Source organism: Cervus elaphus, chromosome 24, assembly GCF_910594005.1.
Source record: "Cervus elaphus chromosome 24, mCerEla1.1, whole genome shotgun sequence".
Classification (NCBI taxonomy): Eukaryota; Metazoa; Chordata; class Mammalia; order Artiodactyla; family Cervidae; genus Cervus; species Cervus elaphus.
The window spans coordinates 42898733-42916984 of NC_057838.1; the positions used below are offsets into that span (position 1 = coordinate 42898733).

The window sequence follows — 18252 nt, forward strand, 5'->3', positions numbered from 1 at the left end:
ACTATGTTGATCAGTCAATTTTCACATAAAACTGAGCAAAATAGAAGAAATGAAGTTGGGAAAAAGAGGTGAAATGGGCACAAGACAATCAGATAACAGTTTCTATGTTAAAGACACTGGAGGAGGCAAACCACTTAGGGTCAAAAAATAAAGATTATTTTTTCATAATGGAAAAAACAGCATTTAGGAATGTTGGATGATTTATTGTCATACATTCCTAAGGGTTATGCTTTTTGTTGTTAAACTTCTGTTGAAAACAGTATCTTTGCCTAAGTATCTAATGACAAATCCTCTTCGGAATGTGATTTCAAATTCTTTTTGGAATATTTGAAGACTCTCAAAAGAACTTGAAATGTGTTCTTGTTACCTATAAAATGTTAGAAACACTTGCCTTTCAAAATAGCAGCTGCAGGGTGAACATCTAGAAAGCAAGCCCAGAGAGGCTCCCCTTCTTTTTTCTGTTAACCCAAGTAGTCTCTATATATTTTTCGATCTCTTTTTTCTATACCTTTTTATATTAACCAAAAGTGATGAATGGCGGGTGTGGAAGGAAGGGGACTGGAGAAACCCCATCCATTTGAAAAGAGTTCATTCTTTTTACCCTGTTTTGCAGAGTGTCATTTTAAATAAGTGCTAGCCAGGAGAAGGTTTTTATTGTTTTGAACCACAGGCTTTATATTACCTTAAAAGAAAAAAAGAAAACCTCTCAGCCGCAAGTTGGATGCTTCTGGCAGCAATACAAATCTAGCACCACCCAGGGAGGGAGCGTATTTGCTTCTTCGCTCACTTCTGGCAGGGCAGAGGAATGCTGGACATCGAGAGACAAGAAGGGAGGCTGTCCAGAACATTGCCACGCTGCTTCCCTATCCCTCGCCTTGGGCCTCCTCCCTTGTGAACACACAGGTAAGGACACTGAGGTGCTGATGCAAGTGGAGCATCCTAGCTCACTGTGACCAAGTCAGGGAGGAAGTCAAGTGCAATGTACTGAGGATGCCTACTAGGTCTCAACACCCTCAGGAAGCTCAACCTGGCCTGGCTGAGGTCATAGGGTTCTCATTCTTTCCACCACACTGCTAAAAAGGTCCTGCGTTTCTTAGCCTTTCTATCTTTGTGTATCACTTTGAAGCATGCTTTTCTCTAGACTGTTAAGAAAAACATTGAAACAGCCACTGAATGTTTGCATTTTGACAAATCGGAGGCTAGTTGTTCATCTGTTTTTCTTTTGTATTCAGAAATCAGAGCTGACAGCAATCTTGACTGCTGAAAGTAAAATATCATCTAAAGTTTCATTTTCAATGTAGTGTTATAAAATACTACACGTGGATAAAATATAAAATTTAACATTAGACAGGGAGCTGAAAAACTACAGAGATAAAATGTTCCTATAATATGGCAGTCGTCTCTAAATATAAGGTTTCATGTTATAAATTTGGGTTCTTAATGAATTTTTTATATCATCAATTCTGTTTCCACTTAGATGTCAGAAACTGAGCTGGAAAAGATAAAAGTCAGAACAGCTGAGCATTTTGAAAATGACAAAAATAACATTTCTTGGTTGAAGGAAGGTAAGTTCTCTTACTGTTGATTTTCTATCAATGTGAAAATTGTGCCTTTGTTTATAAGCAAAAAAGAGCAGGCAGAAGGAGGAAAAATGCCCTGCAGTTCAAATGATATTAATACTTCTGGTTTTCTGTTTCTTTTTTTTTTTTGGCCTAAGTGGTAGATTGAGGGTGTTTAGTATTGAAATGCTTTTTGTACATCTTAGGCTGCAGGACACTCAGATGATTTTATAGGTAGGGGAATATATACTTCCAATTCAGATACACGTTACCTATAAGGTTCTTGTTGTGCTAGAGAATTTTCTCCTTTGTAGCCAGGAAGATGAAATCATTTGAGGACAAGTAATTTTTAAATAATAATCACAGAAAGGAGTGCAGGCTGTAGGAAGTCATGTCTACAAATAGAATTGTCATTCACTGCAATTACAGAGCCACCTTCCCAGGGGAGAGTGCTGTCGGCCACAAGCACTGTGTGCGTAAGATGCCTGCTTGAAATACATACGCAAATCGATAAGTCCTCCTAGGAGGAGTACAAATTTGTGCACTTTCGAAAACACGTATAAACTCATGATTATTTACTAGAAGGCTTTATTTCATAATCTTTTCTTTTTATAAATACCTTTAATGTTTCTTAAAGGAAACTGATTTGATATTTTATTTAAATAGATAAGTTGTCTCTTTTACACCATTTCCTGAATCTATTCAATTGTAAAAAGATGGCTCTTAAGTAGTTGTCATTCCTCAAAACTGTTTTCTAAGGTCACAGGAGACTTTAATATATATGTCAAATAAGTTCTATTACATCAAACATCATCATCATTAATACATCAAACACAATGACAATGTGTATTAGTGATTATGCTGAATCATCAAAACAACCTTATAAAGCACTAATTACTCCTAATATTCAGGTGAGAAAACAGAATCTCAAAGAGTTTAAGTAAATTACCTAAAATTACAAAATAAGAAGTGACAGAGCTGGGATTTGATCCCAGACCGTAAGACTCCGTAGCATATAAATTTAACTACCACTTTTCACTGTGTTTCAAAGAAAAGATGTTTAAGTCACTTATCAGGACATGATTGTGCTCAAAAACCTTCCTGAAGTGTTTAAATCAACACCTTCACTTTCACATATACATCTTCCATCCACTCTTATTCTTAATTGCTCTTTACCACCACTGTCATTTTTCAACTGTTCACTCTTTTAAAAAAGATTATCCTTCTGCCCCAGGGCCCCATAATAAAATTTAATAGCTGGGACTCATCTCTAGTGAAGACTTTATTTCAGGATAAAAGTGGGTACACACATGAAGTATTCTCAGAATCATTTCCTTCCAAAAGCCACAGAGCTAAGAAATCCTTTTTTTTTTTTTTAATTTTAATTAAACAATCTTTTAAATACAATCTTAAAAAAAAAACAGAAGTAAAAACAAAAACTGAACTTAGGCTAAAGATCCCCCTGTGTTTTTGTTGGGAAGACCAAACCCACCAAGACAGAGGAGTTCTTTACTGCTACTTATAGGAAAGTTTATCTTCTTTTGTTTTGCTCTAGCTGCTCCATGCTATAGATGTATCATAGAGAAATAATGACAAAATTGATAGACTAGTCAATTGCTTCCTGAAAATTTTTGTTTTTAAAAAACTGTCTCTACTAAGTACAACTTTGGATTGAATTCTTGTATTCTACAAAATCTAATTTCCCAGGCGACCTGTTTTATCCCAATTGGACACAATTTAATCTACACTCAAATTATGTTTACTGTATTTCATTAACTGTGAATTATCAGGAGGAGTTAGCTTTTGAACATAAATGTCTTTTCATTTAACGTTAAGAAAAAGGTTATATGTTGGCTTATTAAAAAAAAATATACTGGTGCAGTGGCAACAATAGAGGATTTGAAGTCAGGCAGGTGAAGTTTTAAATTTTCTGCTCACTTGTTTGCTAGCTGGTGACTGTACTGTTATTTAACCTCTCTGAGCTTCAGATTCCTTAGCCAAGGAGTATAATATCTACCTTGTGAAACTATGGGGAAGATAGACCATTATTTCGTGTCTTTTATCCCCTCTTTAAAGCATGGTTCAAAATCAGATAATTATTTTTTGAGATTCTGGTTCATAGTTTGAACAATGAGCACTACGATCAGTGCTATATGTTTTTACAGCACTGTCAACAGAAAGAAACTCTATAAAGAGGCGACAAGGCAGTTTATCTGGGATCTTAGAATTGCAGTTTGGGGAATCCTCCCAAATCAGATTTGGGAGGAAATCAGAATAGTGTCTGGTCACAGAAAATGGGCAGGGGGTTTATGGGGAATAGAGGAAGATCGTGCAGGCTACACAAGCTTGTGACTGAAGATCTGGACAGGAGAGTAAATCTGTTCCACACATGACTCGGCTATCGAGCTTACTTATCTTTTACTGGGGGTAGATGGGATTTCCTTAGTACAGAAAAAGCACAGTTCTTAGCACTATTCTTTCCTTCTGGCAACTCAGCCAACTATTCAGTTGCTTTATTTTCCCATGTTCAGTCAAAGCTCAGCATGGGCAGCAAACATGGAGGTCCTTCTTGCATGCCTCAGTCATTCCTGCCATTGTTTCTCTCACAGCATTTCATGTAAATTCCTTCCTTTTGTCCCTGCAACCATTTGGTGTGCTGGATATTGGTCCATTTTCCAGATTAAAAGACAAAGGCTCAGAGAAACTAGTTTTATTTTTTAATCACAAAAAATGCTTTTATTTATTTAGCTTCTTACAATACTCACATATCAGAAACTGACAAATTCATATAAATGTTTAGTCTCTAAGTCATGTCCAAATCTTTGGCAACCCCATGGACTGTAGCCCACCAGACTCCTCTTACCATGGGACTTCCCAGGCAAGAATACTGGAGTGGGTAGCCATTTACTAGTCTTTCCCATTCTATTGTTTTCCTCTACTTCTTTGCATTGATCACTGAGGAAGGCTTTCTTGTCTCTCCTTGCTATTCTTTAGAACTCTGCATTCAAATAGGTATACCTTTTTTCTCCTTTGCCTTTCGCTTCTCTTCTTTTCACAGCTATTTGTAAGGCCTCCTCAGACAACCATTTTGCCTCTTTGCATTTCTTTTTCTTGGGGATGGTCTTGATCCCTCCTTCCTGTACAGTGTCACGAACCTCCAAGCATAGTTCTTCGGGCGCTCTATCAGATCTAATCCCTTGAATCTATTTCTCACTTCTACTGGATAATCATAAGGGATTTGATTTAGGTCATAGCTGAATGGTCTAGTGGTTTTCCCTACTTTCTTCAACTTAGGTCTGAATTTGGCAATAAGGAATTGATGATCTGAGCCACAGTCAACTCCTGGTCTTGTTTTTGCTGACTGTATAGAGCTTCTCTAACTTTGGTTGCAAAGAATATAATCAATCTGATTTTGGTATTGACCATTTGGTGGTGTCCATGTGGAGAGTCTTCTTTTGTATTGTTGGAAGAGGGTGTTTGCTATGACCAGTGTGTTCTCTTGGCAAAACTCTGTTAGCCTTTGCCCTGCTTCATTCTATACTCCAAGGCCAAATTTGCCTGTTACTCCAGGTATTTCTTGACTTCCTACTTTTGCATTCCAGTCCACTATAATGAAGAGGACATCTTTTTTGTGTGTTAGTTCTAGAAGGTCTTTTAGGTCTTCATAGAACCATTCAACTTCAACTTCTTCAGCATTACTGGTTGGGGCATTGACTTGGATTACTTTGATATTGCATGGTTTGCCTTGGAAACCAAACCAAAAGAGATCATTCTGTCGTTTTTGAGATTGCACCCAAGTTCTGCACTTTGGACTCTTTTGTTGACTATGATGGCTACTCCACTTCTTCTAAGGGATTGTTTCTCACCATAGTAGATATAATGGTCACCTGAGTTAAATTCACCCATTCCAGTCCATTTTAGTTCACTGATCCCTAAAATGTCAATGTTCACTCTTGTCATCTCCTGTTTGACCACTTCCAACTTATCTTGATTCATGGACCTAACATTCCAGGTTCCTATGCAGTATTGTTCTTTACAGCATCAGACTTCCATCACCAGTCACATCCACAGCTGGGCATTGTTTTCCCTTTGGCTCAGATCTTCATTCTCTCTGGAGCGATTTCTCCACTCTTCTCCAGTAGCATATTCAGCATATACAAACCTGGGGAGTTCATCTTTCAGTGTCATATCTATTTGCTTTTTCAAACTGTTCATGGGGTTTTCAAGTCAAGGATACTAAAGTGGTTTGCCATTCCCTTCTCCAGTGGACCTCATTTTGTCAGAACTCTCCACCTTGACATGTCTGTCTTGGGTGGCCCTACACGACATGGCTTATAGTTTCATTGAGTTAGACAAGACTGTGATTCAAATGATCAGTTTGGTCAGTTTTCTGTAATTGCGGTTTCCATTCTGTCTGCCCTCTGATGGCTCCTTAGAGGCTTGTAGAAGCTTCCCAATAGGAGGGACTGGCTGTGGGGGACTCTGAGTCTTGCTCTATGGGCAGGGCCAAGCTTAGTAAAAATTTAATCCAATTTTCTGTTGATGGGTGGGGCTGTGATCCCTCCCAGTAGTTTGACCTGAGGCCAAACTATGCTAATGGTAACGGTGACCTCCTTCAAAAGGATTTATGCCAGGACTGTTGTACTCAGTGGCGCTGACCCCATGGAAGGCACTGTTGACCCACACCTCTGTTGGAGACTCCTGGACACCCATAGGCAAGTCTGGCTCAGTCTGTTATGGGGTCACTGCTCCTTTCTCCTGGGTCCCGGTGCACACAAGGTTTTGTTTGTGCCCTCCAAGAGTCTGTTTCCCTCATCCTGTGTAAGTTCTGTAGTCAAATCCCACTGGCCTTCAAAGTCAAATTCCCTTGGGGTTCTCAGTCCTTTTGCTGAATCCCCAGGTTGGGAAATCTGTTGTGGATCCTAGAACTTTAACAGTGTGAGAACTTCTTTGGCATAATTATTCTCCAGTTTGTAGTTTGTCTGCTTTGTGGCTCTGTAGTTGGGTTCACACACCATACCTTTCAGGTCGGCTGCAGCCTGAGTACCTGTTCCCATGGCAGCCCACTGCTAACTCATGCCTCTACAAGAGACACTCAAACACTCAAAGGCAGGTTTGGCTCAGCATCTTGTGGGGTCCCTGGGTCCTCGTGTGCACAAGGTTTTGTTTGAGCCCTCCAAACATCTCTCGTGGGTATAGAATTTGATTCTAAACATGATTTTGCCCCTCCTACTGTCTACTGGGGCTTCTCCTTTGTCCTTGGATGTGGGTATCTTTTTTCGTGGGATCCAACATTCTCCTGTTGATGGTTGTTCAGCAGTTACTTGCAATTTGGGGGTTTTCACAGGAGAAGATGAGCACACATCCTTCTACTCCACCATATTTTAGGGCTCTTTATAATTGATCAAAACCCCTTCCCCCTTAAAAACGAAAAAGAAATAAAGTAACTTTTCAGTATCCACCAGGGGACTGGCTCCAGTACCCCACTGTAGACACCAACTCCAAAGATGCTCAAGTTCTCATACCAGATGGTGTGGGGGTCAGCCCTCTCTGTCTGCAGATTCAGAATCTGTGGATAGGGAGGGATGAATGTAGAGATCCGAAAGCTGTTCAAAACCTTCTTTATGAATAACAAATTAATTGCCTCTCCCGTCACAGTGTCTCTTGCCTCCCTCTGAAACTCCAGCTGAATACTGTCCACAGTTAAAATATAGGGAATCATAGCACTGCCGGATTAGGGTTGGAGCAAATGCTCACTGGGTTTATCTACCTAAATCAGTTACCACAGCACCTGACCTCGAAGTGAGAGTGGGACCAAGAAGAGTCAGCATCGTCACTTCCAACCTAAGTACTGATACTCTTTCTAACTTTTCATCTTCAAACACTCATTCAGTGTATCAAATTTGATTTACATTTATTAATAGTTATCAACAGAGACAAGGCATGAGCATAATAGCACACATAAAAAAAAAAAAAAAAAAAGGAGGAAAGAAACAGTCCTGCACTCAAGAATTTTACCTAATTGTCCTGCTTTGGCCTGAAAGGTGAAAAGGTTCTTTGCTTTCTACTTCTCTCAAAGGGTTGGTTGAAGCAACATCCAGAGCTTCTTACTAACAATTAGGGTAAACAGTGTTTAAGAAAAACATCAATAAACCTGAAAATGTATTCAGAATAAAACTAACTGAATCTAGTTTTATCTTCTATCAAACTACCAGGCAATCTTGTATCACTACTGCCTTTGAACTCCTGACTCCTCAAATTTTAGATTGATCAAATTCCTGACTCCCAACTTAAGGAATTCAGCAGGATATAGATGGAGAGAGGATATAAATGCTTAAGAGCAAGTAACATGAAGTAACATGCTCAGGGACCATACTCAGAGAAAACCTGTTTTAAGACAACCAGAGAAACAAAATATGATTGTGAAATATGTACCCAGGCAAGATGAGCTGTGTTATGTAACTGTGGGCCAAGATGGTCTTGAAAGGCCAGTATTGAAGATGGCCATGAGCTATCTGCACAGGGGGAGAGGAGGAGTTAATGCCGAGAGCAAAAGCATCAGAGGCTGCATGATGTGATGCCCACTTTGGTGCCAGGGAAATGGGCATGTTGACTAGTTACCTGTGTATGGGTTAACACAAGAAAGGGAGGATAAAAAGACTGAATGCCAAGTATAAGTAGTTGGGCATGGGTTTTTAAGTTGTCAGTGCAGGCAGGTCTGAGGTCAGGGACCAATATACTGAACTGTGATTTGGGCATATACATCTGTAACTAGAGTGCAAACTGGCATGGGACAGGCAGAGGAAAGTTTAAGGCAAGATGGATGATGATGGCTAAGACAGCAATGCATTCAACAGCCTAGACAAGAGGGCCACACAACTGGCATAAAAGTCATAACAAGGAGAAGAAGAAAATAGGCCCAAATGTGAAAAATGTTATGAAGGAAAAATTGATATAACATAGAAATTGGGGGGGGAGGGGGAATTACAGGTGGAATAAGATGGCATGTAATACCCCATTAAGCCAGGGAGCATTCTGGGTAACCATTTCAGTGCTTGCTCCTTACACCATTTGATACGGAAGAGAAACAGCGAAATGAAGGGATGGGAGCCTTTAAATTGTTGCCATTTGCAGTTTAAAATCACAGCATCGCCAGTGTCTGAACTGCACACAATTTCCTAGAGTGTCTCCTGATTTTTCAGGAGAAACTGGATTTCTATATGACATCACCTGAATTCTAAAGGTTACCTAATAACAATGAACAGCGATAGTTACAAGAAAACACCATGCAGGACAAATAAACCAGATTCCGTGAGTCTAGCTCAGCTCAAGAGTTTGTAACTTCTGTTCTAAAAGCTTGTATCTCTCAATGAAATCTATTACAATTTCCTGAAAACTGGTTTTCCATAAATATTACTCTCTATATATATGTGTACACACACACACACAAAGTCAAAACAAAGGTTTGACCTAAACATATAAAATTAAGAAAGTTGAAATAAAACTGTTTGTCTTTCAGAAGACTAGCTCTCTATGATTGTTTTCGTGAAGCAGTCTCTTTATGGGTGTAATAAATAGAAGAATAAAATTATCCCAAGTTACAAATGTGTCCTCAACATATAAGGCATAGAGTTTTATCATCTTCTGACCAGATGTTGACCCAGTCCCACAGCTGCTACACTGGGTGGGGCCACACAGGGTAAGTTAATATTATAGAAAATACTTGATTTTTTTTTTTAATGGCAAGGGTGGAGGAGGAGGGCAATGAATAAGTTTGGCTCTCACTTTCCAAAAATGCCAGGAAGAAAAAGATATGAAAGTTCTGTAGTTATTCTGAACAAACTATAGATACTTTTCTATAAGCAGTCACATAGTGACTATAATCTTTGATGATTTAAAAATCATTATATAGATATATTTATAGAAAATGTCCCTAAACTTTAGTATCAATGTAGAGAAGTCAGGTCACCAAAGAGCTGGCAGTTTGAATACAGTGGTTATCATTTAATCAGAGTTCATGAACATTAGAGACCAATAATTCAAGATATTGGAAAATATCCAAGAAATTCAAAAAGCCATATTCCACAAATTCTCTTCTCAATATAATCCAAAACCTGAAGTGCATAACACAAGAATCCCATCTCATTTCCGTTAAGGTCTGTTTGCAAATGAGATGGAGAAAGCATAAATCTTACATGTACTGACATTCATAAATTCACTAAACTTCCCTTAATTCTAAGTGAAGATAATTCACTTTGTTTGCTCAAAAATAATTTCAGATCATAAGCATTAAGACAATTCCAAAATGCGTTTTTATACAATTCAGCAAGCATTTGAAGAGGCTGCTCTTGATCTTGCAGATAACATATTAGGCAAAGAACAAAGACGTGAAAAAACAAAAATGCCACAGGTTCTGCCCTCAAGGAATTCATTTATATAAGTGCTTTATTATAATGACTAAATATTAATCCATGCTAATTCTCTCATTCAGATAATTTTTGGTTTTAAAGGGGCTACTTTTTGTGTGTCTAGCTTTAAAATTAAGCCACAATAATGTCTATTTTAAATTGTTAATGTGCACCAATAGTATATCTTGATTTCCTTTTATTATGTGAACACAGGAAATAGAATCATTAGCTCTTATTTCTGTAGTCTCCATGGACTTGTGAACATGTGTTACCTAATAACCAAAACACAGGTAAGGAGAAGGTAACAGTCAAAGAGAATGTTGTTTTGTTTTTAACCAGAGATGAAAGGAGAAATTAGATGTGAAAATATGCCCTTAAAGAAGTAAACAAGCACAAGATCATTTCACAGGGTAATTATTTTGATGTGTTAAAACAAGATGATATGAAAGAGACTGGCATGGGGAAATATCTTTCAGAAGCAGCCATCAGAGAAGTTTTGAATGAAAGATTATTGACCTGAAATTTTAATAACAAGAAGCAGCCAGCTGTCCAAAGTCTGGGAAGAGCATTTCAACAGGGAAAAGAGCCTGTATAATGACTGTATGGTTCAGAATGACTGGATGAGAAAGAAGAAAGGGAAGGAAGAATAAAGAAAATAAGGGAGGGAGGGAGTAAGGAAGGGAAGGGGAAAACACGTTCAAGTCATAAATAATGTTGAACATTGCTGGCCATAGGCAGGAATTTAGCTGTTTTTCCCTAATCTGAATTAGGAGTCATTGGAGATTCTAAGTAGGGGATAAAAGCAAGTATTTATACTGGATGTGGTAAAGAATATATGCAGAAATAAAACAGAAGACCCTGCAATTGACCAAGCAAAAGATGATAAACGGGAGGCTAAAACTGTGAAAGTGAAAGAGGTAATATAGAATTCAGGATCTATTTTGTAGATAGAATTAATTGAACTGGCTGGTGCTCTGGTGTGAGGCAATAGAAAGAAAGGAGGCAAAGTTAACTCCTGGCTTGAGACCCTGCATGATGATAATGATGCATGAAGATTAAGAGGAAAAGTGGCTGGAGATAGAGGAATCAGAAGATTTGGTTGGGTCCCATTAAATGTGAAATGGTGACATCCCATGAAGATTATAAATTGGGCAATAGGATACATGAGATCAGCTGTCTACTTTAAGTAATGCTGACAGGGAAAGTTGGCTAGAGATTTTGCTTTAGGCCTGAAGGTTGAGAAAGCATCTGCTGATGGCAGAATACAGGAAATGAAATACCATTTCAAGTAGAAGGGTTAAGGCAGGAAAGAACGTGTCATGTTCCAAGAAGTGAATGAAAATAAGAGGGGCTGGAGCATCTTGACCCAAAGGAAGGTTGGCATTTGATGAGCATGGGGAGTTTGCCCAGAAACAGAGCCTTGAAGCTTTTGTAGACCTTGATCAGCATCTTTGGTTCCAATAAACTTTCCACCCTGGAAATGCCTACTAGAGACATATTTTAACTTGTATTAAAACATATCCCACTGCATTTTATCCTCAAATGAAAGTTAAGTAAAGGACTATCAAAAAAGGAGAAGCGGGTGCAGAGGATGAGGTGTTAGATGGCATCACCAACTCAATGGACATGAACGTGAGTGAATTCCAGGAGATAGTGGAGGACAGAGGAGCCTGGCATGCTACAGACCATGGGGGTCACAAACAGTTGGACATGACTTAGTTGAAAAACAACAACAAATCAAAGGATAATGTACTACTTTCAAAATATCACAACTATAAAATGAGGCTTTCATAGTTTGTATTAATCAGGGTTCTCCAGAGAATCAGAACCAATAGGAAATAAAAATAAGACAGACAGATAGAACATAGATCAATGGATAGATAGATAGAACACAGATGGATGGATGGATGGATGGGTACACAGATAATAGAGGATTTATTATGGGGGACTGGCTTACACACTTATGGAGGCTGGGTCATCCCATGGTCTGCTCAGGAGGTTCAGGAAAGCCAATGGTGTAGCTCCAGGCTAAAGCCCCAACTTCTGAGAGCCAGTGGTGTAAACCCTGGTGCAAGTAAGAAGTTCTGAGAGCCAGAAGAGCTCATGTCCAAGGGCAGGGAATGGATGTCCTAGCTCCAGTGGAGAGAGCAAATCTGCTCTCTCTTTATTTTCATTCTATTTAGCCTTAAACTCTGGAAAGATACTCTCTTTAATCAGACTATCAGTTCAAATGCCAATCTAGTCCCTCAAACAACCTCATGGACACACCCAGAAATAGCATTTTACCAGCTCCCTGGGTATTCCTTAGCCCATCCAAGTTGGCACATAAAATTAATCATCACATAGTTTTTGAGAGGAAAGTAAAAGATACTTTTTCTAGCTAAATTAATGAAAAGAGGAATTTATTGGAAGTCTCAGAGTTGTTCTGCAGTTGACAAGGAAAAGTCAGGTCCAGGATGGGCAGGGAGTAATCTAACTCTGGTGATCCAGATGGCAAGATTTAACTCCTAAAACATGAGCTTCACACACTTTTTCTGCCCTTTCCTCCATCCATATTCAAGACTTCAAATCTCAAGGAAGAAAGCTCAATAGATTTGGCTATGAGTCCCAATCCTGGCGAGGCAAGGAAGGGTACTTTGGCTGACAGTACCACAAGGCTACACATGATGGGGGAGAGATGCTTCTTCAGAGGAAATTCAGTGCTCTAACACCAGAACAGAAGAAGAACAAATGCTATGTGGCTTCCAAATAAAGTGCACTCTAAGGGCTGGTACCCACTATCAAATTTTCAGTACTTTGCTCCATAAGGGATGATATTTTTTTAAGAGCCTGACATGTGCTGTTGTTGGAACGCTGAACATTTCAGGAAGGACAGTACCTACTTTAAATGTATTGGCGTTCTACTTAAAGTTCAAATGTCAGAATCATTTTGATTCTCTGATAACCTTATTTTATGTGGAGAATGTTCAGTAAAAGATGAGATCTTCTGTGTTCTCATCGGTCAACAAATTAAATTCCCGTGGCATATCCTACAGCTGACGGTTGAAATTTCTCTCCAACTAAGCCTATAAAGTAGTAAGTTCATTTCTTATAAAATGATGATGTTGATCCCAATGGAATGGAAGGCCTAGAAGATGCCATGTCAGCCATGAGACTATAACCAGATGAATTAATCAGTGCAAAGTCCCTATAAGTTGTTAAACAGCAGATTTAAAGACTCTTTTTCAATGATGATAGAGCAGTACATCAAATCCAGAATGATCTTAGCTCACCATTATTAATTGCAATTTTATGAACTAGGAGTGAAGCCATCTGTAGAGACTGGGAACCAATCTTTCCTGTCTCAACAGGAAAAAGAAAATTGTAGCTAACTAGAAACTTCAAGAGATTTACTCCTTTCAACTGAGATTTTCAGGAGACTCATTCGTTTTCCTCTCTGTCACAGCAGCTGTTGGTGTGACTCACTTAATCAACATTAGTATAAAGAGCAATCTTACAGAGAGAGAGGAAGAAAAGACCCTGATGTGCTATGGCTCAGGAATAAGGACATTCCATTTCTTGTAAATTTCACAAAGAGATACTTTATTTTTATATGATTATGGCCCATTTCTTTCAGCTTAGGAACAGCATTTAGAGGGAATATACTCTCTAATAAAATGCACCTGCAGTAGGTGTGCACCAGACCATTAGTTAAAAAAAAAAAAAAAAAAATTGGAATGTGAAGCGAGCAAATGAAGACATCAGTCTACAGGCATAAATCACTTCAACCATTTTAGCCATTATTTAAGCCTGTCAAAAAGTAAATGTGAAGCAAAGGCAAAAAGCAAGGGCAATGACAGTAGTTTGCCAGTGTCTAACTTCAGAAAGGAGAGAACAACTCCTAGAGGCATAGGATTAAATAAGACATCAGGCAGTTTCTCCCTTTGAGCTGAACTTACACACTAGTATAGATTTGAAAAGAAACAGCTACATTGCAGAAGCTAAGAAAGGTACTTCATGATGTCTCATCTCAAAGAATAGACAAAAGGAGAGGAACATCCTGCACTTTAGCTCTTTCATTTGTCATTTTTTTCTCTCTTATATTAAGAATATTCAGCATTATAGACAGGAAACCAAATTTCTCTAACAGTTACTGAAAGGCCTATGTAAATACTAAAACATTCTGAATGTAAATTTCATTAAAATATATAAAGTTTCTACAAATAAACTCTTCTGAACAATAAAAAATAATTCATCAAAAATTATATTCTATCCACCTTCAATAAATAAGATTCCACTTTATGTATGTGTCTTCAAACTAATTTCTTAGACCAAATGCAGACTGATAAGACAAAATGATTCATACCATAAAAAAGGCATTTGTTTTACAAAATAATATATAATTAAGTAAGCCAAATCAACAAATGTTTTAATTTCTTGTAAGGCACAAACTTGCACAAATAATATACCAGGACTTCTGAGCCCAAGGAACTTAAAATTCAGTTGGGGAAATAAAATAGCAACATATCCCGTTTGCCATTAGGATTCAGACCAGACAAGAGCAAGCTTTTCAGCTGTATCTGAAACACAGTGCAATGTGCACAACCAATTTGGAAGCAGTTTTTCAGTATCGGATCTCTCATACAGCAAACCAAATGGGTACACACATTTCCTTAAACAGATACAGATTTCTCTTAAAATTAAAACAGAGCTGGTTGGTTTCCTTTATTTTTAATGTATATAGCAGATTTGGGCTAAAACAACTGTACTAAAAATCCCCTTGAAAACAGGATTCATATGGAAATATTAACTTCTTACCTATGTCCCTTAAAAAAAAAAGACCTTTTGTGTAAATATTCCTTAATGTATTAGCCAGTCTTTTTTCTTCAAAACAAAAGGGGGGAAAGAAAAAGAAAACAACTGATATCCTTATTTTAAAAAGAGCAAAAACTATAACATGGAAAGACAGAGATACTTAATAAGCAGTAAGGAACTTCACTTAAGTCTCCAGGGGAAATTCTAACATGAATGATTAGTGAAGAGGGAAAACTGCACTAAGGACCTAAAAAAAAAAAATTACAACTTGGAGGCATAGCATATTCATAGGTCATGAACATACTGGTGTTTCCAATATACTACTATTAAAGCTCAAAATTCTGTAGGCTAACAACGGTTAATTAAGAAGCTACTCCACATTCTAGGGCAAATTACCAAGTCTGAGTTCTAAACTCAATCCATCACTTGCTCTCTAGTAGAAGAATGCAGGTTTTGCTTCAGTCTCTTAAGGACATCAGTCTCAGCTTGAAGTCCCCTAGCAACCAGGAGAAATAACTTGTTTTCACTACTCCACAGGTTAACAATGCCAATTAGAAACCAAATTTAATTTTTGAAAACTCTGAAGGGGGAAAAGTGACATGGTTAAAAATTAGATAATTATATATTACATATAAAATATATGGTCATGTAGCTAACATATATATATATATATATATATATATATATGGAACAAAACACTTTATTCTATTATTCTCTCTGCCTTTCTAACACAATACATTTCTTGACTATCTTCTCTTTCTAAGACTGTAACAGAGTATTTTATTATGACACCTAAATAACACTCCACGTATTCACAATGTACATTGATATACCTCTGTGTGTGTGTGTGTGTGTGTGTGTGTGTGTGTGTGTGTGTGTAAAATAAGGAAGAGGTAGTAGAAAAGGAAACTACCATAAGTAAATGGATAAAATAAAACAGAAATGTTAAGTATTAGATTGTTAATTGCTTGTTAATTGTTCAAGGATAAGGGTGTATTACTTCTTACTTCTATAACTGGGAATCCAGATAGCCCCTAAAACATAGCAGATACTCAAAAAATGATATGAATAAATGAATGAATATATAAATATATTCCAAAGATGATATGAGATTCGTAAGTAGGAAAGAACATATCTAGAATTCAGAGAAACTGGGGATGTGGCTGGGTTATACATCATAAGCAAAGTTTTAATAGGAAGCAGCATTACAAACTGATGGAATATGATGATCTAAAGTGGTCAGAGAAGTCTGAGTTGTTCAGAGAACAGTAGCTAAGTTTGGCTGAGTCAAGGGTACATGTGTTTCAGGAAGAAATAAACACTGGCTCTATCATGAAAGACTTTTAATACTAGACTGAAGAGCATACACAGAAAGCTCTAGGGCAAAAAGAAGCTATCATATACATCTGGGATAGGGGTTGGGAAGGGGGACAGGATCTAAAGATGGGAGAAAACTCTGTGCTTTAGAAAACATTTGTGATTTGAGGACCTTAATGTAAATGGACTGAAGGGTAGAAAGAGAGGTGAAGGGTGGAATAGAGTGACAAGTTAGAAGCTTGTTGCAACCACAGATGAGAATGATTTCTGAATTGAGTTACTGGTTGCCAGAACAATGGAAACAAAGATTGACAATGAAGAGAGTGGTAGACCCAACATCTTTGCCACGGACTAGATGTTAGAGCGTAAGAGACAGAGTGGTTGTCAGAGATACTAGAAATCCTCAGGATTTAAACTGAAATATGTGTGTGTGTGTGTGTCTGTGTGTGTGTGTGTGTGTGTGTGTCTGTGTCCTTATGTAAGTAATCTGTTTATTTCAGAAAAATTAGAAAATGCAAATGACAAAAAGAATTACTCCAAATCTTAACACCCAGAGGTAGCCACTGTACATCTTTCTTTTTCTCTTTTATATGTATACCACACAATACTTGGTAAATATAATGAAATCTGACTACGTAATATATTTGATAATGTGTTTTCTTATTCATAAATGAACATCAGTACCTTTCCAGGTTGATAAATACAGACTTACAGCATCATGTCAATGGCTATATGTATTGTATGCTGTGCTGTGCTACGCTCAGTCACTTCATCACGTCCAATTCTATGTGACCCCATAGACTGTAGCCCGCCAGGCTCCTCTGTCCATGAGATTCTTCAGGCAAGAATAGTAGAGTGGGCTGCCATTTCCTCTTCTGGGGATCTTCCTGACCCAAGGATTGAACCCATGCCTCTTGCATCTCTTGAATTAGCAGGTGGATTATTTATCACTGAGTCACCTGGGAAGCCTGGCTATACACACAGTGCTCCATTATTGAAGTAATAATATATACATCAACATTTCCTCGCTTTCAGATATTTAGGTTACTTCTGTTTTGCTTTTTTTTTTGCTTTGAAATCTCAAAAGAATACAATATCTATTGGGATTTCCTTTTAAATGGACTAATCAGAAGTACCTTGTATAGTCCTCAGACCTTACCTTTGGCTGGCAGGGAACACTATACAATCTACTGCGTATCAGTACTTCACTGTATGTTCATAACAGCCATGCACAGAAGAGTGTAAAGGTCAGAGAAGTTTTTAAAATGTTCACAGATAACAGCCCCAGATTTCAAGCTCAACATGCTGATCCCTAATCCAGTGCTTTCTCCATCACAGACTCTGCTGTCAAATACACTTGAAGGTATAACCAATAATCCCTCACCATCACTCATTAGGACAATTAAAACTAAAAGGAAACTGAAAAGTTTGGGGGAGTCTTGTGGGTAATGTATCTTTAAACCTCTAATTCCTTTAGTTGGATTCTCTACACACCTGTCTTCAGCACAGACATGGTGATTTAAGTGGTAAAGAGGACTTAGTTATGACATTAGGCAAAGATTCAGAAAACGACTTATCTACAGATTGCAATGATTAAATAGTTCAGAATGAAGCACAGCACTGTAATATTGCCACATTCATATTTAAGAGATAAAGTTGGGAGTTCAGCTCACATAATATCCAGTCATTTAAGACACAAGAGAGTTAATCATTTTAATATCTTCCCATTGATGTTGGCTAACCAAATAAAAAACATTGCTGATGGAGGAGGAAAGTGGAAATCTCACTTTGTTTGCTGATCTTTGTGAAACAAACACTTGAAAAATAAAACATATCACATCAAAGTGTGGGGGGGAAATAACTCCAGTGGCAGAATCAACCATGATCAGATTAAGAAATTGCAATATATTTTTGCATGGCTAATAAACAGATCAAAAACCTGCAAAACTAAGGATGTTTGGATCCAAAATCTAACTTTAATTTTCAAATATCCCTATCTCATTTTACCATCTCTCCAGCAAGAAAATTACATTAAACATAGCCCTGCTTTCTCATATTCAGTGAGTAGCATCCCATTGTCAATCTTAGATGTGACCTTAATTTTTCTTCTTGTAGTTAGAATTTTTTTAAAAATTGTCTCCTTAAATCTTTATATAGTAGTAAATGATTTTAGC

The 18252-nt window shown here is 37.7% G+C and overlaps 1 protein-coding gene and 1 long non-coding RNA gene across 2 annotated transcripts in view; one reads left to right on the plus strand and one right to left on the minus strand.

The window, feature by feature from the left end:
• The window catches only part of LOC122683108, a 528047-nt gene that overhangs the window by 446552 nt on the left and 63243 nt on the right, over positions 1-18252 (minus strand). The window lies entirely within an intron of this gene.
• MDFIC2 (MyoD family inhibitor domain containing 2) overlaps positions 816-18252 on the plus strand; it is a 107341-nt gene continuing 89904 nt past the window's right edge. Inside the window, exons 1-2 of the mRNA XM_043886667.1 lie at positions 816-903; positions 1478-1565. Of these exons, the coding sequence (XP_043742602.1) occupies positions 1478-1565 (88 nt within the window). The 5' untranslated portion in view covers positions 816-903. The remainder of the gene's footprint in view (positions 904-1477; positions 1566-18252) is intronic.